At 47.3% G+C, this 24388-nt stretch overlaps 1 protein-coding gene across 3 annotated transcripts in view; it reads left to right on the plus strand.

Moving 5' to 3' along the window:
• PIEZO2 (piezo type mechanosensitive ion channel component 2) overlaps positions 1-24388 on the plus strand; it is a 1085167-nt gene that overhangs the window by 1054019 nt on the left and 6760 nt on the right. For all 3 annotated transcript variants that reach the window (XM_069216450.1, XM_069216468.1, XM_069216460.1), the window contains one exon: positions 9276-9456. In XM_069216450.1, the coding sequence (XP_069072551.1) occupies positions 9276-9456 (181 nt within the window). The remainder of the gene's footprint in view (positions 1-9275; positions 9457-24388) is intronic.

A 24388-nucleotide genomic window follows, 5' to 3' on the forward strand; every position in this document is an offset into this window, starting at 1 on the left:
AATGAAAACCTGTTCGGATAAGGGACTTGATTCAAAAACACAAAATGAAAGTATATGCAGACAAGGGGAGAAATGCAAAAGATCTCTTATTCCGAAAAGGAGATTTAGTGACCACTCAACAGTTACTGAAAAAAAAATCTGATGCTCTTTATAATGCTGAACTTTTTCAAGTAGTGTCTACCAAAGGACACATGGTGACTGCCCCGCATCCTGATAAGTCCCTTACCAGAGACTCTTCTCACTTCAGGCCTGTGTTTCATTAGTCTTCAACTTGAGATGGTGAAAGAAAGACTGAATATGAAAACTAAATGACTGTTACCGATCCTTACCATCACTGGCAATCTCTTACATTGAAGATGAACATTTGCAGCTTGCTGTAAGCAGATCGGCTGGACAGATCAAAGCGCCAAGAGGATTAACTGAAGAGATATAGTTGTACATGTTTCTGTCTATATGTAGATATTTGCGTCTGTCTCATGATTTTATAAAAGATTTTACTTTTTAATTTGACAAACTGAGAGATGTGGCGTCTTGCATGATTTAGAACTGAACCTTTCTGGCTCCACAAGGATTCGGTATCAGTGTGACATATTCTCTAGAATGGAATGGAATGAAGCTTGACTTAGAATGTTGGAGTTCACAGGTACACGCAGAGGAATAAACACAGGATTTACAGCTCTGTGTGTGGCCTAGTTATTCATCGGGTATCTGGCTGAAGATCACTCTACAGAAGCCAAACTTTAATGGAATCCAAAATCAAGGTACCAAAAAGGTAGAACCAAACTTACAGTAAAACCGATGTAATGTCCTACACCAGTATTCACCTTCTGAATGCCCATATTGGAGATGTGCTTATTTTGACTATTGTAACAGAAATAATATAGGTATACACATACATGCACCTGAATAAAGCACCACTTCTTCATCCCAAGCTCTCTCACTTTCTCTCTCTCTTCACCTCTCTCGCACTCCCTCTCCTTGTCACTCACTCTCTTTTTGTTTTTCAATTCTTAATTGGGTTGTCACATCAGCATGCATGTGTCAAATGCAAAGATATACATTAGTATCATCAACACCAAGCTTTCGCATAAGGTAAAATAAGTATCATCACACTGAACGTTCCCACTGGGTAAGAGGGATGAGACAAATCACCTCCTAATGGACAGCAAGTAAGGGCTGATGTATATGAGGGTAAGGAGTTGGGAGGGTAGAGGTGGTGAAGAGAAAAGGGGTGGTCCCCCTGTCATTCACCACAGGTTGTTTCCCAACACTCTAGAGAGTCCACCACTGCCACCAAATGTGAAGTGTGCATGTCTGCCTGCCAGACATGTGAGAGGGTAAAAACTCAACCTATTCCCCTCTACTGGTAGTCACTCAATTAACTCTTCAGTTGTTGGGTCTCACTTGAAGGTTGGGGTCATCTAGTTTGAGGACAGCTTGCGGTGTCCATCAGCACTCTTCGCAACCTGTGTGCATAGACTTGTGTATTGGTTCCCCCTAATGACCTCAGGCATGGGTCTACAAGTGCAGACCATGATCCTGGGTGTGTATGTGTGATGTTACCAGGAGCAGAGACCCATACTTTGCCTAAACCGTAGTTATGTCAGTAATACAGTGCACCCTCTCTCCTTGGTGCTTCCCACTGGGCAATCCCAGTTAAAGGCACAAGAAGGAGCTCCAAACTACCTCAAAAATTTAAGTTGGACATTTAGGGGCATATTTATACTTGTTTTGCGCCAAATTTGTGTCATTTTATTGACGCAAACTCAGTGGAAAACGAACTCCATATTTATACTTTGGCGCTAGACCTGTCTAGCGCCAAAGTTTTGGAGTTAAACTCATTTTTGGGATGTGGAAACCTACTTTGCATAAATGAGATGCAAAGTAGGCATTCCCATGCAAAAAATTACTCTATGGCCTTAGTGCCATATTTGTCCCATGTGCTAAAATCACGCATGGAGGGGAGGAGGGGTCAAATAATGGTGCAAAGCTTGCTTTGCACCATTATTTAACGCCTGGGTCAGGGTAGGCGTTAGAGGACCTGTGGGACTATTTCTATTGTGGGACACCATGCATTAAGCCCACAGGTGCCCTCCCCAGGCCCCAGGGACACCCCACCCACACCAGAGGGACAGCGGAGGATGGGGGACCCCATCCCAGGTAAGTATAGGTATGTATATATTTTTTTAAGTGCCATTGGGACCCTGAAATGGGCGCCCCTACATGACACTGGGTGCAATGGCCATGCCCAGGTGACCCTGGTCCCCTTTTCCTGCCATTGGGGTGCTGGGAATGACTCCTGTCTTTTCTGAGACAGGAGTCATGTGGTATGGATGGTTTGCATCAGAAAATGACACTAGGATGATTAGAGTCATTTTTTTTTACTCTAACCTGCCTAACATCATTTTTTGGTGCAAAACCCCCTTCTTCCATACAGCCAGCCCCACCCGGCTAACGTAATTTTTTTAATGCTAGCCTACCCTTTGCACCGGCTTGCACCATTCCATAAATATGGTGTCCGGCTGGTGCTCAGAAATAGTGCAAGCCAGTGCTAAACTTTTTGGTGCAAAACTGCGTTAGTGCAGTTTTGCATCAAAAAGTATAAATAAGGGCCTAAGTTTGTATATTTTTCGTTCATAAGTAACCATTACATGCATGTCCGACAACCATGTATAATAGGGGGGCAATATGGCAGATTTCCAACAGCATAGAATCTTCATCTTCCCTATCATCAGGCATGGACAGCCAGCATTTTTCATTAAGAGACAGGTTCAGGAGGGTCAATACATCATGCAGCAATGCCAGTTGGCGTGTTAACTGCACTGCAACACCTATTCTCCCTTCTACTAAACTGAGCACCGGTGGAGCGGGAGGGCATGGCAGTCCCACACGACATCTATAATGTTGGAGTTCTAGGTATTGCACTTCCAGCATTTAGAATCTGTCTGCATGTGTGCCCGATAGAGTCGCTCTAGAGTCCAGTGCCATGGATGGAGAACCATGAAATACTTGAATGTCAACCCGGATCCCCACAGTAACTTACCATGCTCCCCCAGTACGTCATTCCAGTGTTCTTCAGATATTGAAACATCTAATCTATGCTCCCACCAGCTACACAGATTCTGTGAGTGCGTTACACAATCTTAACACAGTCCCCTTTTGATCTTTTCAAGTCAGTATATATTGTAACAACGATTGAGCTCTAGATCGTAAGAGGACATCCCTAGCATGTGACCAAGACTGTGTGTGAGTTGCCAGTATCTCCAGTGCTGCAAGGGTGGAAGTCCAAATGTATGGATCAGTAAGTCAAAAGGGATAAGGTCTTGGTCTGCAATAGATCCTTAATGTACTGAATTTGCTTTCGCACCACAGTGACCATTTGTGTTCCTCATCCCCTATTGTTATGCTCCAGTTTTGCCATTGTGGTGCACAAAAGTACACCATGTCCGGGCATCAGAGCAAGGCATGCACATGACTCCAGATATATATTGTGTGGCATAGATTATTGGGTTTCCATGTGAGCCGACTTTCACATACCCATATAGAGGGATGCGAGCAGACCCTTTGTTTTCAGCAAGTGACACTCCAAAAAAGACCCATATGTGCATTTCATTCAGAGGTTTCAATATTTGCACAGTATGCACCATTTGAGGGGCCACCTAGTAGAACTTTGCATAGGAAAGGCACAGTCCCCCAATAGTGGTTTTGGCATGCATCACCACGGCTTTCAGTCAGGGTCTGCTCCCCAGCACACAAAGTTTCAGATGAGGCAATCAATCTCCTGCATGAGGATCTGTGGTATTTTCAAAGGGAGCTTGCCAAAGAGATAGTTAAATTGTGGCATCTCATTTATTTCAACATGTGCACCTTGCCCCAAAGGGATAATTGAAGTTTCGACCAGATTACAAATTCTGTTTTCATCTTGTCCATGATAGGGGTGATGTTATCATATGTTACCTTGAGTAGGTTGTTATTCAAATATACTCCCAGGAATTTTAGATAGGAAGGAGTTCCAGGAGACTGGTGCAGCCTCTAGAGATGGTCCTGCGGTAGTTGGTGTCATCAGCAGGGCTTCAGATTTTGACCACCAAATCGTTGGGTATCTAAAAAAAAACAGAAAATATCTCAATTACTTTCATCTTTGCGGGACTAATTCTAGGGACTGGGATAGGGCCATCCGAATGTGATCCTCATAGTAAAATGGCTTCCGTTTCCCTGCCATTGTTGAGATTCTATGGATACTTAGCCTTGTGAATGGCATCTGCTAGCGGTTCGAGTACCATGAAGAATAAGAAGAGGGAAAGAGGGAAACCCTGCTGTGTTCCTAGCCTGACAGCAAAGACATTTGAGGAGAAGTTCCCACATGACACCAAAGCCATGGAGGAGTTATAGAGCCAGCATACCTTATCCATAAAAGCTTACACCAGCCCCATCATCTCAAGCGCTCTAAGCAGAAATTACAATTCCACATGGTCAAAGCATTTTCCATGTTGAATGAAACAAGGAGTTTATATTCCTCACTATGACATCCTGTCCAAAAGAGGTGACGTTGCACCTGCAGGTGATTTGCAGAGGAGTCCCTGGGGACAAACCCCACATGTGAAGGATGGGTTATAAGTGGGATGTAAGCCTTAATTCTAGTAAACAGCATCTGTGCTAATATTTTCATGTCTGCATTTATTAGAGAGATAGGGTGATTACTGGCGCATTGAAAAAGGTCCTTTCCCGGGTTGCATATCAACGAGATCTGTGCCCTGTTAAATTCAGGTAGGGGAGCAGTGCTGTGATTTCTTTAAATATCTTGCCCAGTAGAGTCACTATTAATAGTTTAATCATCTTGTAAATCTCAATTGGGAGATCATCGTCTCCCTTTGTCTTTATTGTTGCCATATCATCGATGGCCTGTGCTATTTCCTCCTCAGTAATGTTGCCCCAAGTAATGCAGCTTGGACATGGTTAAGTGTGGGTAAAGTTAGGTGGTTCATAAACTCCCTTTCTTCTTATGATATGTTGTGTGTGTTTGAGAAGTGGACGCCCATATTTATACTTTTTAGCGCTGTATTTGCGTCGTTTTTTGATGCAAAATCGGCGCAAACTTACGAAATACAACTGTATTTTGTAACTTTGTGCTGCTTCTGCATCAACAAATGACGCATATGTGGCGCTACAAAAGTATAAATATGGGCCTTAGTGTTTACAGAAGCAGTGAATTCTGTCAGGATGTCATTTGGATCTGTGCGTAGTGTTGTATTTGCATCCCTGATAGCCAGTATTACATTGTGAGATTGCTCCTGCTTCAGTTGTACCTCCAACAAACACCCGACTTTCTCACCTTACTCATAAATTTTCTTCAATCTGAATACTGCAGATTATGCTTGAGTCATGGATTTGGAGTTTAGATTAAATTTGGCCTTTTAAATCTGCAGAGGCTTTTATCAGGTCTCTCGAGGCAAGCCTTTCCGGCTGCCTGTAGCATATGTGCAGAGGAACCTGAATCAATATTGTCTGCTCATATTGGCTTAAAGACCCATTAGGTAGTGTATGTCATCAGGGGATTTGTAATGGGTTGTGTTCATGCATCAATGGGATTGAGAGGGTAGCATGATTTGAAGATCTAGGCCAACAAGGATGAGCTCAAGGTCAGATGTACCACTGAGGAGGCTACATGTAGATTCCATGTTAACGGAGCTAACATTAAGAAGAAATCTATGTGTGACCAAGTACCATGAATGCAAAAGGTGGAAGTGTAATACCCATCCCTTGGGTGTAGCATGTGCCAAGGTTCTATTAGGGCATGGTCACTAATAATGTCAAATAGGAGAAACCTGTCTCTGGGTTGTCTAGAAGTGTGATTCTCAGACTTGTCTGGAAAAGGGACTAGAGGGAGGTTACAGTCACCCCCACCCATGACTAGCTTAGTCGAACTAAGGGAATGTAAGAGGTTGGTTAGTGTGGGAAAGAGGTCTGTTTTAGCTCCAACCGGGGCATATATAATGCCAATTATCAGTGATTTGTCCTAAATTTTCAGTTTCACAAAGACATATTTACCCATAGTATTGTTCCATGTCTGTATTATGCTTGATGCCCACGATTTGTGCAACAAAATGTCCACTCCATCCTTTCTACAATTTAGTGGTGAGGTGATATTCACATGTGGGCCAGGGTTTCTGCTAGCGAAAAGCACAGTGCCCACCCAATCCCCTGGTACCTTGTCATGTTCAGTGTCTCATAGGTTTTTTTCCTGAATCAGCACTACTTCTGGGCGATGAGACTTCATTTAATTAGGCACTTTCTTTCTCTTGTATCACCCATTCAGGTTAAATGAGGTGATCTGTAATGTTCCAGGGGACCCTGAAGGTGCGCATGAAATCTAAACTTTGGCAGTTGTTTCAGTAGGGGAATGACAGGAAAAGAGAGTGGAAGGTACAGGGGCAAACCAAGGGGTGTATCAGAGGCCTTGATCAATCAATCAGGATTTATAAAGCACAGATAGTCACCCAATAGGGTATCTAGGTGCTTGTAGGTCCCGGAGGCTTATTCGAACAGCCATGCCTTGAGGGCCATTTGTAATTCTGGAAGTGAGTGATGGTCCAGAGGTGTGTGGGGAGGCTGTTCCAGGTTTTTGCTGCAATGTGAGAGAAGGAGCATCCTCCACTTCTGCTTCAGTAGGTGTGGGGCATATGGGCAAGGTAAAGAGAAGCAGAGCATAGTCTTGACAGTTGGTAGAAGTTCAGGTGGTGGTTAACGTACGTGGTTCCTTAGTTATGAAGAGCCTTGTGTGCGTATGTCAGCAGCTTGAATTGGCATCGCTTCTGTATGGGGAGCCAGTGGCGTTCCCTAAGGTGGATTGGTATGTGGGTTCATCGGGGAAGGCCGAGGATGAGTCTGGCTGTGGCGTTATGTATAGTCTGAAGTCATTGTCGGAGGTGTGCTGCGATTCCTACGCACAGAGGTTTGCCATAGTCCAGTTGGCTAGTGATGAGGGCCTGCGTCACGGTGTGTCTCATGTGTAGGGGTAGACACTGAAGATCTTACGTAGTATGCACAAAGTGAAGAAGCAACTGGAGGAGATGGCATTGATGTATGATTTCATGGTAAGCTTGTTGTCAATGATGATTCCAAGGTTTCTGGCATGGCCGGAGGGAAAGGGTGCAGGTCTTTGGACTTATGGCCACCAGGAGTCGTTCCATGTGTTGCTGCTATTGCTTCTGCATTCAGCTGCAGACATTTGTTTTTCATCCAGTCAGCAATGCTTGTCATGCATCTGTGGAAGTTGGTTCTGGTGGTGGAGGGGTTGTCGGTGAGTGAGAAGATGAGTTGGGGGTTGTCTGCATAGTAAATTATGTTGAGACCGTGGGATCTGATAATGTTGGCCAGCGGGTTCATATATGTGTTGAAGAGAGTGGGCCTAAGGGATGAGCCTGGGGGACACCACATGTGATCTCCTTGGGTTCAGAGGGGAAAGGTGGGAAAGGTGGGAGGTGGATCCACCGGGTTCTTCCGGTGAGGAAGGAGGTGATCCATCTGAGTGCGTTCCCCTGGATGCCGATGTGGTGGAGTCTTTTGATCAGCATGTAGTGAGATACAGTGTTGAAGGCTACTGAGAGGTCAAGGAGAATCAAAGCTGCTGCTTCTCTTTGGTCAAGGAGTGTTCAGATGTCATCAGTGGCTGCAATCATGGCAGTTTTGGTGCTGTGATTGCTATTTAAGCTGGATTGGGAGGTGTTGAGTAGCTAGTTCTGCTACAGGTATGTCATGAGTTGCTTGTTGATGATCTTTTCTAGTGCCTTCTCTGGGAATGGGAGCAGGAAGATTGGCCAGTTGTTTTTGGGTTCGCTGAGGTTGGCGGAGGTTCCTGATGAGATGTCACTGCTGTATTAGCCACAAAATATCACAACTCGGGTACATGTGGAAAAACCTCCGACACCTCTTTCAAGTCCATAGAACTCAGACAACCAAATTTGGAAGCAGGTTCGATCGCCAGTGGCTCTTTCACTGGCCACAAGGCTGAATGTACCCAGTGCGAGGACTACAATGGGTAATAAAGGGGAATGGCACCGGGAATGGCACCGGCGGGTCTGTCCCACCCCCAACTGTATGCCGATGGTCGATAGTAGAAAGGAGTCCCTGGTCCTGGCGGGTTTTGCCTGTGCCCACTTTCAGGTCCTGCCACTGCCATTGAGAGCGTAAGACTGGTGAGGTCCAGAGAACTCGAACAACCAAATCTGTGGAAGCAGGTTTGATTGCCAGTGGCACAGGAGCCCCTGTCCCTGAAAGGCCTAGGTAAATGATTGTAACTAAAAATAAAACCATAGCAAGACAACCTGCGTACTAATATGTGCACCCAGTCTCCAGGTGATACATCATGTTAATATCAAGAAATAACAACAATAACAAATTCCACCTCTATAGCAAATAGTACTAACATATAGAGATAGGTACAGGACTGAGAACATATTACAGAGGCATGACCACCACTGGGGTCTGAACGCCATTCCAGGAAGTGGTGACAGTGCAGAAACGGGGGTGCAGTTAATGGGTAGATGTGGGGCAGTCACAGGTCTCATAGCTTGCTGCCATACACTGCGTCATGGTGATCAAACCCTGCCAGAGCCGTTCCACCCTCCGCTGAATGCTTCATGGACTCTGTCAATTATAATGAAATTATTCTCAGCTTATTGCACTGTGATGATGCACTGCATGCTCCCTGTTTGCCGGCGTCCAGACCTAACAAGCTGGGAGCTCTAAGGAGATGCTGCCATTCTCCTCAGCATCAGGCTTCACCTTCACTCTTGTTCTCTCTTTCTCGTTCTCTCTCTCTCCCCCTCTCTATCTATCTATCTCTCTATCTCTGTTTGTCTATCTCAAGCACACTCACATGCAGATAAATACAATGTTTTACTCTTACCCCCTCACCGAACAGAACTGTCTGAAGTATTAGTCACTGGGGTTTCAGTTGGGTATGATCCTTGGAATATTGAAACCTAACAATTTGGAAAGTGTGGTAGGATTGCACTCATGTACATCCCTGCTAAACATCTCTACAGCTACTAAGACCACTCCCAACTGTAAAACAGAGGTGCATTTATGGTCAGAGTATCACAGCTCATTCCTTATTTCATTATCTTCCTCCATTTATCTTCACTCCTACCTACAAGAAATATCACCCTGTTTCAATCAGTGTTTACATTTCATTGGTATTTAAACATATGTTTTATTTTATTCAGTGAAATCAGTGAATTCTGAATCAATATTATCTATTTTATTCTTTACAGATGGGGACTATGTCAACCTTACTGTTTCACTCAGAAAGGAAATCACACCAGAGGGCATTCGTGAATGGTGGGTTGTAAACCAACCCGTGAGGACCTTCAATAAAAACAAAAATAGTCTGGAGTTGATTGTTTTCAGTGACAAAGTTAGCCCTCCCAGTCTTGGATTTTTAGCAGGTTATGGGTAAGTATTCCATATATATTAATATATTCACAATGGAGTAGACTTAACTATATTATAACAAGTTATTAACTAATACTCAATAATTAAAGATTATGATGTACAGCCAAATCACATGTAAAGCAAAGTCTCTTATCTTGAGGGCAGTTTTTGAAATGTAAACGCAGAGAGGCTAGATATATGCCAAATATTCCCAACAACTTGTGACTATGTAGAGGAGTTCAGTATAGACAAACTAATGCAGATATAGTAGGGAAGATTCAAAAAGACATTTATGAATATGTGAAGTAGGATTCCTATTTTCAGATTTCACTCACCTGGGTGTAAGAATTCTGTGGGAGCACAGTTAATTTCCCCAGTCTCTAATTGATTGACTCCAACACTAGCAGCGAGAAACTGAGTGGCGGTAATCAACCCTGCATGGAAACAGGATTTGGAATAAACAAAGAAAATCCAGCTTGTAATACTGTTTAGGTTCAGGCACCTTCTGTCAGGAAAGGCCGCCGGGATAAATGCGACTCTTGGAAGTCCAATTAATTCCTCTTTGCTCTGCCATTCACTACTAAAACACAAATAGGGAAAGTTAAATAAATTTGTTTGTCCATGTTTGCACAATGAGTTTGTAATATACAAATGATCACTGTTATAACACAATTATAATAATGTCCACTCACCCAAATACTGCTACATGACTGTCCCATCCTTTCATGGTGATTGGTTTTCAAGCGTGGTCACCTGAGGAATCAAAGGCACCTTGATAACCTCTCAAGGTCCTACAGGTAAAGTCCATATTCCATTGAAGCTAAAGAAACTCTTTTCAATTCTCCAAGCTCCTTTGATAAAATTTGTTGGCAGTCCGTAATAAGCACAATGATAAAAAAAAAAAGAAAAAAGACAAACAAAGAATGTTTGAAGGTTCAGTGCAAAGACCTATAATAGCAGAGTTGTCCAGAAATCCAAGAAGTCAAAAAGTAATGCTTTTTATCCTCATGAATGGCGTGGATGATATGCACAGAAGGTCGGGGACCGGAAAACAGTGAAAAGACTCCACCTGCACTCTTTCAAGCCATATGGGGGAAAATAATTAAAAAGGACTCTGCTGTGTGTGAAAATGGGGACTGAAGTGGGCAGGGGCACCAAATGAACAGGGAGGGATAAGGATTACAAGAGGTTTAGGCAGGGACAGGAGTGGGTGTGGGAACCAAACTGGCAGGGAAGACAGGCTGGGTCACACAGGAACTAACCTCCAACATTGCAATAAGCTAAGCAAAGTTCTGGGAGAAGGACGTGGTCCTTGTAGACCGCATCCATAGTTAAGCCCCAATTATTGCGGCCATTCGAGATCTCACAAGATCACAAGAGTCACCAGCGAACTGGACTACAGAAGGCCATAAATAAGACCCTGCATGGAACACAGAAGTACTACGGTGACTCGTCCGAATATGGGCAGGTAAGACTACACGTTGGATGAGCAATGGCACTGAGAAAGGATGCCGGACTTTGGATGTAGGATGCAGCAGCAGAAGGGGAGAGGAAGGAGAGGAGCTGGGAGCCGGGCTCGAGAGGCTTGCACGACTGCTGGAGCCAAGAACTCTACCGCACATCGCGCCACGGCATTTGGGCTCGTGCCCTCACACACACTTGCACCTACAGTGGGTCATTGGGGGGCCCAGCAACCACACATACTTTATGGAGGAGCCCCGGGGAAGACCGCCTGTTCTAACATGTCACCTTGCTGCCTTGAGAGAATTTTATTGTCTATTTTGGCGCTATTAGAAAAATCTATAAATAACTTTGATGATACCCAAGACATACTCCTGGTTATAATGAAAGTCTTGATGGACCAAAAGATAGATGGGTCAGTTCTGGATGAGAAAATCTTGATGGCTGCAAAGGAAGTTCATAAAAAATTAGGGGGGGTCGAGGCTTCAGCTTATCTTTACCCAGGACATATGCTTGACTGCAAACTCATTTAAACAACCTCATCGCACAGACCAGGGAACCCAGGCTGGCAAACCCCAAGTGCTCCTTAAATCTCCGAACTTCAAGGAAATTCTCCACCAAGATGGTGTTCCCTTGAAAATTTCTCTTTTCGAGCACCCTCATTCGTAGTATTCCGGATCATGTCATCCGGAAAAAAAGAGCCTAACTCCATTGTGACCCCTTTTCCCATATTTTGACTGCTCTCTATAGTACACTCTGACCCTTAGACTGCAGAGAATAATGGGAATCCAGACACTAAGGTATATAAAGAGAGGAAAATGGGAAAGAAAAAAAAGGGGAAAAGGTGGGAAAAAAGGGTAATCGGCAAATTTCTATAAAGAACCCAAGAAACGTCAAGTCGAGGACTTAGGACCTGAAGGAACCTTCTCTCCTAGGGAAGAACACGAACAGGGCCCAAGGAAGGACAGGTTCAAATACTTGGGAACTGTAGGAACCTCCCCTTCTAGGGAAGAATATGATCAGGTCCCCTTGTGGGGTCCCCATCAGGATAAGCCCCTCGTTGTAAAGAGGGTTTTGTCTTCCATAAATCCATGCACCGATTCATTCTGCAATGTGAATTTTCATTCAATGTTACTGAACTTTATATCTGATCCTTTAAGTGGTGGGGATGTTAATTATAAGGAGGAGGATTACTTACGGTATCCTGAGACTACTGCATGTCTAGAGTTTTCTGAATTATTTGATTCTAATTTAAATTTGAATCGCTCATTTTTAATCTCTTGTTTTACAGATATAGATGAGGTAAAATGAATTGAAAGCAGTGATATCTCCCGTGTATATTTAGTACAAAGTTTAGGAGCTGTAAAGACAAAAGTCTGGTTTTATTCTAAATCCATTGTAAAATTGATTCTAGTCAACTGCGAGCAATTACAGCATAGAGGCATAGATGTTGTCACTGTATGGGAAAAGAACCCCCTTTTAATAGGCAGCAGTCCCCCTCTGCACAATTTCTGAATGGATGTAGCCTTCACCTTGTGTGTGATTCATCTTCTCCTCTGGAAAATGTTAAGGTTTCTCTCTTCCATGGACAAAGAGTGGTGATGTTTGTGAAAGATGTCCCTTCTCAGCACTTTTAATCAGGAAAAGTGGAGTTGGCTGGTGGGGGGGCTCAAATAAGCTGCAGGGGAACGGGTAAGGCATTTCAACCAGGCCCTTAAGACTAAATTCCATGTGGTCTCTTGGAATGCTGCAGGAATAGAGAACCAAACTGGAAAATTAGATCATATTTGTTCTGTACAGGCTGATTTAATCTCTATCCAAGAGACCTGGAGTGTAACTATCTCTCTTGTCCTGGGTACACAGTACTATGTCAAAAGGCACAGCCCTCTAAGAAAGGGCATGCAAAAGGGGGAATTGCAATGCTATTAAGTAATAATCACAAATGGGAGTATGAAACCTTACCAGTCCCACTAAACCTCTACCAGATAGTGAGAGTCTACCCAACTATGGCGGATGGTTGGAGAACGTCTATGCTAATAGTAAATGCTTATATTCCCCCTGACTAGGACCATGATAAAATTTTATTACATATGTTTAATTGCATTTCCTCCATTTGTTCAAATTCACATGAAAGCATATACAAAGTATTGATAATAGGGGACTTAAACTGTAAAATTTCTAATCTATCTCTATCCATATTTTGTCACATAGAGAGGAAATCGTTTTTCAATATTCTTCCCATGTTATTCCCCCCAAAGAATTAGGAAGGATAAAAGGGGTTACATGTTATTAAAAGGTATGAGGGAACTCAGCTTCATATTCTTAAGTGGGCAATTTCACTCTGACTCCCCTGCAGCTTATACACATAATCTCAAGTAGCTCCATTAGTGACTATTTTTTTGGCCTCCTATGCTATAGCCCAATCTGTGGAGGACATGATAATTTTCGATACCCCGTTCAGTGACCATAAGATACTTAGGCCCTCATTACAACCCTGGCGGTCGGTGTTAAAGCGGCGGTAATACCGTAAACAGGCCGGCGGAAAACAAATTGGGATTACGACCGTGGCGGAAACCACCAACATAGACACCCACTTTAAGAGTCCGACCGCCACGGCGGTAGAAACAAACACCGTGGCGGTAACCGCCAACAGACAGACGGAAGACAAAGTACCGCCCACTGTATTACAAGAGGCCTATCCGCCACCTTTTCTGGGGCAGAACCAATGCTATCAAAAGCACGGCGGAAACAGTACACAGATGGGAAACCACTCACCTCTCGACACCCAACGAGGAACCAGGACGCCATGGAGCCCGAGTTACACGTACTGCCCATGCTGGTGTATCGTCTGATCTACCAGGAGTACGAACGGTGGCGGCGACGACCACGGTGAGTACTGCATCTAGCACACAGGGGAGGGGGGGAAGAGAGTGATACACACACGCAACACACAATACCCCCACCCCCACCCACATAACATACACACAAATACATGCAGCAACATTACATATACACCTCCCCACCCCCTGGAAGAACGCAAGAACAAAAGGAAATGATTGTAACAATTGTAATCATTAAAAATCCCTTAGTCAAAACAACAAATTCATTATATACAAATATGTACACCAACTACACAAGTCTGGATAGTGTACCAATCATTGTCCGTGGACCATTGGGCCCAAAATGCATGGGCCAAGCCCACACATGATACCTGACACGAAACTGAGAGAACACTGCTGGGGCATCAGATCGAAAATACACAGGCACCTCAGGGGGAGGCGGTGCACCTTAGCCTGATGAACGCACATCGCCACTGCTGCACGAGGGGTCTCCATGCCCATTGCTTTATCCTGGGGAGTGCAAAGCCACAGTCTCACACGTCTCTCCAGTGGGTGGGTTGCCCACTGCTGTATCCTGGGTAGTGCAAAGCCACAGTCTCACAAGTCTTTCCAGTGGGTGGTATGCCCACTGCTGTATCCTGGGGAGTGCAAAGCCACAGTCTCACAAGTCTCTCCAGTGGGTGGTTTGCCCACTGCTGTATCCTAGGGAGTGCAAAGCCACAGTCTCTCAAGTCTTTCCAGTGGGTGGTTTGCCCACTGCTGTATCCTAGGGAGTGCAAAGCCACAGTCTCTCAAGTCTTTCCAGTGGGTGGTTTGCCCACTTCTTTATCCTGGGGAGTGCAAAGCCACAGTCTCTCAAGTGGATAACAGTCTCCACTGGTTCTGGAGGGGGCTTGGTGCCCAGAGTGCTTCATCCTGCCAAGGACTGAGGTAGTGGATGTCTTTCTTCACTGGTTCTGGAGGGGGCCTGGTGCCCAGAGTGCTTCAGCCTGCCAAGGACTGAGGTAGTGGATGTCTTTCTCCACTGGTTCTGGAGGGGGCCTGGTGCCCAGAGTGTTTCATCCTGCCAAGGACTGAGGTAGTGGATGTCTTTCTCCACTGGTTCTGGAGGGGGCCTTGTGCCCAGACTGCTTCATCCTGCCCAGGACTGAGGTAGTGGATGTCTTCTCCACTGTTTTTGGAGGGGGCCTGGTGCCCAGAGTGCTTCATCCTGCCAAGGACTGAGGTAGTGGATGTCTTTCTCCACTGGTTCTGGAGGAGGCCTGGTGCCCAGAGTGCTTCATCCTGCCAAGGACTGAGGTAGTGGATGTCTTTCCCCACTGGTTCTGGAGGGAGCCTGGTGCCCAGAGTGCTTCATCCTGCCGTGGACTGAGGTAGTGGATGTCTTTCTCCACTGGTTCTGGAGGGGGCCTGGTGCCCAGAGTGCTTCATCCTGCCAAGGACTGAGGTAGTGGATGTGAATCTCCACTGGTTCTGGAGGGGGCGTGGTGCCCAGAGTGCTCCACATGCAGTGTAGCCGGTACAATTCCCTCACCTGGGTGTGCGTGCCACAAGATCGGCAAGGTTCCGGTAGCATGATACGCCATGGAGGCAGCGACATACCCCACACTGCTGCGACTTCGCCTTCCACCTGCAAGTGCAATCAGTGATGGAAGTCATGCCTCATGGAAGCTGCCCAGGGTCCAGGAACTCTCCTCCAGCCTCAGGCGACTGACCACTGGGGATGGTAGCCATGTCAGCGGTGGTGCCAGTGTCCGAGGACGCCACAGGGCCGGTGGCGGTGCTGGCAGCGGTGTATGGTTCAGCACATGCTGAGGGACACAACAGGACATCTCCTCCAGCCTCGGACAGCTGCCCACTGGGGAAGAGGCTGGGGACTGTCATTGAGGCTGTAGACAGGCCGGGGGCGGTGCAGGTGGCGGTTGTGGTGGCGGGGCAGCTAGCAGTGTTCGCCGCCATACAAGTTGGCGTGGTCGTGGACAGACACTGTGACACCGGTCCCTCAGTCGGTGCCACCATGCCCTCTCCTGACCTGCTATTCAGCTTTTGGCCCTTCCCCAGCTTTGATGGTGCTGCAGTTGTCTTGCCACTATCCCCTTTTGTTTTTGCTAAGCCCTTGGTGGCTGGTAGTTTCGGCTTCTCCCTACGGGATGTGGGCACCTTCTTCACCTTGGCAGGTGGCGGAATGTCCGTGCCCTCGCTACGTGGCACACTGGCAGCCCTGATGGGTGGCGCATGACCCCGCAGTTGCTGGCACCACTGTGCCTGGCGATGTGGTGGCTGAGGTGCTGGGCTGTGACCTGGAAAGCCTGGCCCTAGGGGAAGGACGGGGGGGGAAGGTGTAGGGAAGAGGTCAATGTTAGCCAGGAAGAGTTTTGTAGACACACTGGGATGGGAAGATGGAGGGGGTTTGGGAGTGGAGGTAGAGGTAATGGTTGTAGGAGGTGTACGTCTGCTGAATTTGGGTGAAGCTGCATGGGTCGGAGGCTGTTGTGAGGTGGATTTCTGCTGGGTGGGTGTGTGCCTGCGTTTGTGAACTTTGGGAGGAGGGCTCACTGACACACTGGGAGAGGACACTGGGGATGTGTAAATGGTAGTGGGGGTGGTGGGTGCACGTGTGTGGTGATGGGCATGTTGGTGATGGAGGTAGTGGCTGAGGATGTAGTGCATGCAGGTGTGAGTGTAGACGAGACAGGGAGGGAGGAGGAGGATGTGGAGGAGGGGGACACAGTGGAGGCAGTGGATGTTGCTGTGTCTGAATGAGGATGGTGCTTGTGTGAGTGCCTGTAGGATGTGTGGTGCTTATGTTTGCCATGTCCACTCTTGTGTGTTGATGAGTGTCCATGCTGGTCTGATGGTGTGCTTGGGATAGGCTGAGGTACAGGTGATTGGGTCTGGGTGGAGGAAGTAGGAGGGGGGAGGCTGGACACAGGGACAATGGCTGCCATCAGTGCTGAGGCCAGAGCCTGAAATGCTCTCTGTTGGGATGCCTGCCCAGAATGAATGCCCTCCAGGTATGCATTTGTTTGTTGCAAATGCCTCTCTACACTCTGGATGGCATTCACAATGGTAGATTGCCTAACAGTGAGGGATCTCAGGAGGTCAATAGCCTCCTCACTGAGGGCAGCAGGGCTGACTGGAGCAGGGCCTGAGTTGCCTGGGGCGAAGAAGATGCCCACCCTCCTGGGTGAGCAGGCATGGGACACACGCTGAGGGGCTGCTGGGAGGGCAGTGCTGGTAGGGGGGGTGGCGGCTGTACCTGTTGATGCGGTGGGCACAGAGGTGCCCGCCACCGCAAGGGAGCTCCCATCAGAGGAGGAGTCGCTGTCACTGATGTCTGCTCCTGTCCCTGCCGTGAAGCTCCCCTCGCCCTCCGTCCCACTGGTGGCTTCAGACTCCATTGCTTCACCCTCCAGGGCCAAGTGGGTTGCAGCTCCCTCCTGCTCCGGTGCCAATGCTCCTCCACCTGATGATGCTATTGCACACAAGAACAGGGAGACCACAAAAAGGGAGGGGGGAGACAGAAGAAAGACATGTTCAGTGCATGCAACACAACACACAGGGAGCAGCCCTCTGCACTATGCCATGCACTGACAGTTCCTAGGAATTTCAGCTGACCATGGGGTATGAGGCCTAAGACCAATTGTTTCATACCTGGAAGTCACAGGAGCCTGACTCGGTGTAGATGGCTCTTACCACTGGTGGGGTTGGGGTGCCACATAGCCTGCCTCACAAGGGACCTTGCCTACCAACTTCGGCCTGGCCTAGGGGAACCCACTGCCCACCTCCCACACCCAGACACCTCGTAATGCGCACAGAGTCAGCTGATTGAGAGTGTACTCACCCCCTTGTGGCTGCTGTGATGCCCTCAAGCGCCCATCCAACTCCGGATATGCCACCGCCAGGATCCGGAACATCAGGGGGGTCATGGTGCGACGGGCACCCCTCCCACGTTGGGAGGCCATCCCCAGCTGGGCCTCCGCCATCTTCTTGCTCCAGCGACGCAGGTCCTCCCATCTTTTCCGGCAGTGGGTGCTCCGTCTGTTGTAGACCCCCAGGGTCCGGACGTCCTTGGCGATGGCACGCCAAATACCCTTCTTCTGGTGGGGGCTGACCTAGAGGAATGGTACAGGGGGAAAGGAAATTACTTACCTGTCTGGACCGTAAAACTCATTGCCCACCAGTTCCCACCCATGCCCTGACGCACATACACTCCCCATCCGCACATGCAGGCCTCAGCACGCCCCATGTATCTTCCATCAACACCACTCAAAACAGGCATTGCCCATGCAGCATGCTCACAGTGTACTCACCTGTTTGTCTGGAGGACCGTACAGTTGCGTGTACTGGGGTAGGACCCCATCCACTAGTTTCTCCAACTCCTCCAAAGTGAAGGCAGGGGCACTTTCCCCAGACACTGTAGCCATCATCGCTTCCAGACACTGGTCACAGCAGCACTTGCAGTGTAGGTCCTCTCCTGTTGAAGGTCATGTATCAAGTGAGTGAACAGACAGAAAATGGCGGTCACATCTGCGGCGGTGCGTACTGTCACCGCCGACTTACATCGTCATTGGCTCCTGGGACCCATAGGGCCCAATGTTAACCAATGCAGAATTGCGCTGCGGTCTTCGACCGGCCACCGCGACGGTGTACAACGCCAGCGCTGTTACCTCATATCCCCTTGTCCCACCTTACAGGTCAGGCAGCCGCCATTTAAGGAAGCCACATGGGATGGATGTTAACTGTGTCTCACCTATCTAGGCCGGGAATATAGACAGATACCGGCACATTGCGGCTTGATGACATTTCTGCATATAACACATTGTGATACCTCAGTGTTGGATGACTCTCTGCTCGCTGTTCTCCTCCATAGGGCACGTCGGCTGGGGCAGGTGATGAGATGGCGGCATCCTCCGATGTACAGACCCCTGGTGGACCTGTGGACAATGGAAGAGAGACACATCCTAGTCACATACAGACTTGATCGTGCAACAATCCAGTAACTGTGTGCCCAGTTGGAGCCAGACCTGATCTCAGCTATCCGCCATCCCACAGGAATCCCCCCTTTAGTGCAGGTCCTGTCTGTACTCTATTTCCTGGTCAGTGGGTCTTTTCAAACAACAGTGGCCATGGCATGATGGATGTCCCAGCCAATGTTCTCTAACGTGTTGTCCAGAGTGTTGTCTGCCCTGCTGAAACACATGCGCAGCTACATCGTGTTCCCTCAGGTGGAGGATTTGCCCACAGTGAAAGGTGATTTCTATGCCCTGGGACATATCCCCAACATCATAGGTGCCATTGGTGGGACACATGTGGCATTTGTACCCCCCGCAGGAATGAACAGGTGTATAGAAACCGGAAGAGCTACCATTCGATGAATGTGCAGATGGCGTGTTTGGCAGACCAGTACATCTCCCATGTGAATGCCAAATATCCTGGCTCTGTGCATGACGCTTCCATTTTGAGAAATAGCAGCATCCCTTATTTGATGGGGCAACTCCAGAGGCACTGTGTGTGGCTAATAGGTGAGGCCAAGGTCCCAATACAGTTGACATAGGTGTCTGGGTATGGGGCTGTCCCTAAGGGTTAGTGTGTGTCTAACAGTTGTCCCTCGACATTTGCAGGTGACTCTGGTTACCCCAACCTGTCATGGCTACTGACCCCAGTGAGGAATCCCAGGACAAGGGCAGAGGAATGCTACAATGAGGCACATGGGTGAACTAGGAGGGTGATCAAACGCACCTTCGGCCTCCTGAAGGCCAGATTTCGGTGCCTCCGTCTGACCGGTGGTTCCCTATACTACTCACCGAAGAAGGTGTGCCAGATTATCGTGGCCTGCTGTATGCTGCACAACCTGGCTTTGCGACGCCAGGTGCCTTTTTTGCAGGAGGATTGGCCAGATGTTGGTCTTGTGGCAGGTGTGGAGCCTGTGGAAGGTGAAGAAGAGGAGGCAGAATAAAAGGATATCGACAACCGAAACAACATCTTCATGCAATACTTCCAGTGAGACACAGGTAAGAAGATGTCACTGCTTCCCACATCTTATACTATTGTTTGAGCTAGCATAAGTCTGTCATTTACATTCAGTGTATGGACCCTGACTTGTCACTTTGACTTTCAATTTCACAGATCTGGGTGACCTCTGCTCTGTTTACTCCTGGCCTACAGCTGTGTTACATTGGTATGTGAACATGTAAATTGACATTGCTATATTCCATAGTTATTGAAATTACACATTTGTGAAAGCACAGACTGACTCCAGATTGTTTTGTGATTGTAGTGTGTTTATTCCTATGCAAATAAGTGGAGGGGTTTGTAAAATGGGCTGGGGTGATGGTGGAGGAATGTCCATGGCAGAGTCCAGTCTATTTGTTTCACATGTGCATTGTTTAAAGGAGCATAGGAAGTGGAGCAATGGCAGTTTAAGGATGGACAGGGTGACATAGTGGGACAGAAGGGTGACATTCAGGGGGGTCTCATTTCCTGACGGGGTCTTGGCAATGTTCTCTGTCTTGTTCCTGGATCTCAGGGACCGATTGCGGGGTGGTTCTCCATCTGCAGGGGGTGGGGTGCTGGTGTCCTGTTGTTCCTGTGGCAGTGCCTCCTGTCCACTAGCGCCAGCGGAGGTGGAGGGCTGTTCATCGTCCAGGCTAGTGTCAGGGGCACCTTGTTGTGCCACTGTGTCCCTCCTGGTGTTGAGAAGGTCTGCCAGCACCCCTGCAATGGTGACCGCTGGGTCTCCTGAAACTTGGCCAGTACCGTTGCCATGGTCTCCTGGGAATGATGGTAAGCTCCCATGATGTTGGAGAGTGCCTCGTGGAGAGTGGGTTCCCTGGGCCTGTCCTCCCCCTGTCGCACAGCAGTCCTCCCAGTTTCCCTGTTATCCTGTGCCTCTGTCCCCTGAACCGTGTGCCCACTGCCACTGCCCCCAGGTCCCTGATCGTCCTGTGTTAGTGGGGTTGCCTAGGTTCCATGTAGTTGTGGATACACTGCTGATTGACGTGTCCTGGGGACAGAGGGATGAGCCCGCTGGGTGGGTGCTGTGCTGGTGTTTCCTGAGGGGGGAGGCTCTGTGGTGGCTTGTGACAGTGGCAGGGGAACCGACTGTCCTGAGGTCCCAGATGGGCCGGGCTGGTCATCTTGATCCAGGCGTGCAGAGCTTCTGTCATCACTGTGGGCCTCTTCTGTGGGGCAACTGGATATGTCTGGCACCTCCTGTCCGGTGACGTTGGGTAGGGGTCCTGTTGGGGTGTAAATGCATAGTTATTGTATCTGTGTGTGCCATGGGTGAGTGACCCTCTACTCCTGTGCTTGCATTATTGTATTTGCCTTTGTGTGATTGTCAATTTTGGGGCCTGGGTGAGTCTCTGTACTGGACAGGCTTGGGTGATGGGTGTCCATGCATTGGTGTTACATGCAGGGATTGGTTTTGGGATGTGTGGGTTGTGTTGGTGGGGTATCTGTGGGTTGTTGGGTGATGGGTGTGAGGGTAAGGGTGGGAGTATGTGATGGCATGCAGGTGAGGTGGGGGGATAAAGTAGTAAAGATATGTCTTACCAGAGTCCAGTCCTCCTGCTACTCCTGCGAGGCCCTCAGGATGCATACTTGCCAAGACCTTCTCCTCCCATGTTAGTTGTGGGGGAGGAGGTGGGGGTCCACCGCCAGTCCTCTGTACAGCAATCTGGTGTCTGGATACCACGGAACGCACCTTCCCCCGTAGGTCGTTCCACCTCTTCCTGATGTCATCCCGTGTTCTTGGAAGCTGTCCCACTGCGTTTACCCTGTCGACAATTCTCCGCCATAGCTCCATTTTCCTTGCAATGGATGTCTGCTGCACCTGTGATCCGAATAGCTGTGGCTCTACCCGGACTATTTCCTCCACCATGACCCTGAGCTCCTCCTCAGGGAACCTGGGGTGTCTTTGGGGTGCCATGATGTGGTGTGGGTGATGTGTGAGGTGGTGTCTGTTGTGATGTGTGAGTGGATGTGTTGGTGTGTGTTGTTTGAGGTGCGTGGATGTTGTGTAAGTGAAGGTGTTGTGTGTCTGTGGATGCTGGTGTTGTTGTAGGTAGTGTCTCTCTCTGGCCTGCTTTCAAATTTCTGGTAGTAAGGGTTTGTGGGTGATGTGGGTGTGTGTTTTATATTGGATTGGGTGTGTGGGTGTAGTGTGTGTATGTGTATCAGGTGTGTGTAGTTTGAGTTGTCCTATGTGGTTGTGTTTTGTGTATGTGTGTGTATTTTGAGCGCTGCGGTGTGTACTGCCAATGGTTTACCGCGGTTGAAAGACCGCCGCGTTGATTTGTGGGTCGTGATAGTGTGGGGGTTTTCTTGTTGGCCTGACGGTGTCGGTTTTGGTACCGCCAGTTTATCACTGACCTTTGGTGTGACGGACTTGTGTGGATGTTTGTATTGTGGCGGATTCCGGGCTGTGGGTCGTAATACCTGTAGCGGAATTCCGCGGACGCAGCATTATGTTGGTGGTCTTCTGCACGGCGGTAAGTGGGATTTACCGCCAGGGTTGTAATGAGGGCCTTAGTCTCACACAAAAGCTTCACTTGTCCTCAATACAGACCTGGAATTTTTAAAGCGAGGATATCAACTTTAATGGGAAAACAGGTAGAATCCATTGGTCTCCTTCAAAAATATTATCTGTGAAAGAATTGCTTGAAATGACCGTGAGACATATTGATGAATGGAGTGAGGACACATTAACTGGTTTACTGAATTTATGGAAAACATAATGCAAAGCGGTCAGCCAAAATGTATTAAGCCACCACAAAAGAAATGAAGGCTACCTGTTTTAATATTGATTAGGGGAATCAATAAATTGGTAAGGCTACAGTATGTGTGGGAGTCAAAGGATAGGAGTAGAATAATTTCCCATTTAAAGAGGAGAAGAGTGTGAATTAAGATAGGCATAAGCAAGGAGGAGGCTGAACAGAGGTGGGTAGCCCTAAGGGAAGCTGCCATGACTAAATATGCCAGCAGATTTTGGACAATCATGTCTGAAGGTTGTGGGCCTCATAAATCCTCTCTTGCCCCACTGATAGCCGAGGCAGAAAGGAGGGAGTATATACTCTCGTTGTAGGTGGAAAACCAGGACACTGAGCCATGTAAAATGGACCTGATTATAAGTAGTAGGGTTGAATCTGATAGTTACGGCCCCCCATCAATGATTGAGATTGAGGGGTTTATAAGGTCAATGTGGGCTTCTGGAGCAATGGGCTCTGACGAGGTCCCTATGGCAGTAATTAAACAAGAACCTCTGCTTTGGGCAAGGATCCTCTACCCAGTATTTTATTTCTGCTACCTAAAAGGTATAGTCCCGGCGTCTGGTTCAGGAGTGTCATAGTTCCCCTGTATAAAAAGGGCGACAGATCGTTACCTATAAATTATCATCAAATAGCTCTGCTGGATGCAGCTGGCAAGATTTTTGCTAAAAGTATACTTGTGCACTAAACGTCATGAGTTGAAGAAAACTCAATCCTTCCCTTGGAACAAGCAGGTTTTAGGAAGGAATACAATACTTTTGATAACATCCTATTAATGCAAATTTGAAATGAAAAATATGTGCAGATCAGGGGTGGAGTGCTAAATGCTGCATTTATATACTTCACAACAGCTTATGACAGGGTAGATCATAAGATCCTATGGAACAAATTAGTTAATTTGGAAATCCCAGCAAATTTGTTATGTTTGGTCATAGACTTGCATTCTTCCACTTGGTGTAAAGTTCTTTTACGGCGAGAGCAGGGTCTGTCTTTAAAAACCCCACAAATTTTTTTATTGGAGTAGGATTGTCTGTTGGCACCGCTGCTTTTGTCATTATATATCCATGATCTTCCTATCGCTTTAAGGAACACTGAAGGCTTTGCACCCAAAATCGGTGGGCATCCGATTTCCTGCCTTTTATATGCTGATGATATAGTGGTGATTTATCTCACCCCAAAAGGTCTAAAAAAGGCGCTTGGCTGCTCAATTATTATACTGAGAAGCATCATTTAAAAATTAATGCATTAAAGTCTCAAATGGTATGTTTTTTAGGGAAAAAATGATGTCAAAAACATATCTTCTCTTGATCCCCGGGTCAACATAAGTTGGACCGGGTAAAAAGTAATTGCTTCTTGGGGAAAATCTTATCCTGTTCACTCAGTGACCAAGATCATATACGTAATAATGTCAATAAGGCTCTTTCACAGGCATAAGGTTTAATGGCATTTTATAATGCAGTCGGCTGGTGGCATTTTACTCATTTACTGACAGTTTATCAAGCAAAGGTCCCGGCCTTTCTCTTGTACACCATAGAATGCAGAGAGATTTCCAAATGGGAGTTTTTAAATAAGTCAGAAGGGCAGATTTTAAGACGCTTGGTTTCCTGTAATAACGTGGCACCTATGGCAAACTAAAGGATTGAATTTGGAATTAAGAGTGCCTATGTACAGGGCCTAGCGGCAGTGGTTCAGAGGGCTTTTTGCCTAGCAAACAGAACGGAATCTACTGTAAGATATCTAGCATACAAAGACATTTTTGGCACGCTAAGAGAAAAATCACAGTTCTTTAGAAATTACAACGTTTCTTTGCAAATGCTTGATTTTGACTCTGACCTTATTTTATCCCTACCGCCACTTTTATTTAAAAAGAGCCTAAAAGAG

The sequence above is a fragment of the Pleurodeles waltl genome, chromosome 2_1 (assembly GCF_031143425.1).
Source record: "Pleurodeles waltl isolate 20211129_DDA chromosome 2_1, aPleWal1.hap1.20221129, whole genome shotgun sequence".
In the NCBI taxonomy this organism is placed as follows: domain Eukaryota; kingdom Metazoa; phylum Chordata; class Amphibia; order Caudata; family Salamandridae; genus Pleurodeles; species Pleurodeles waltl.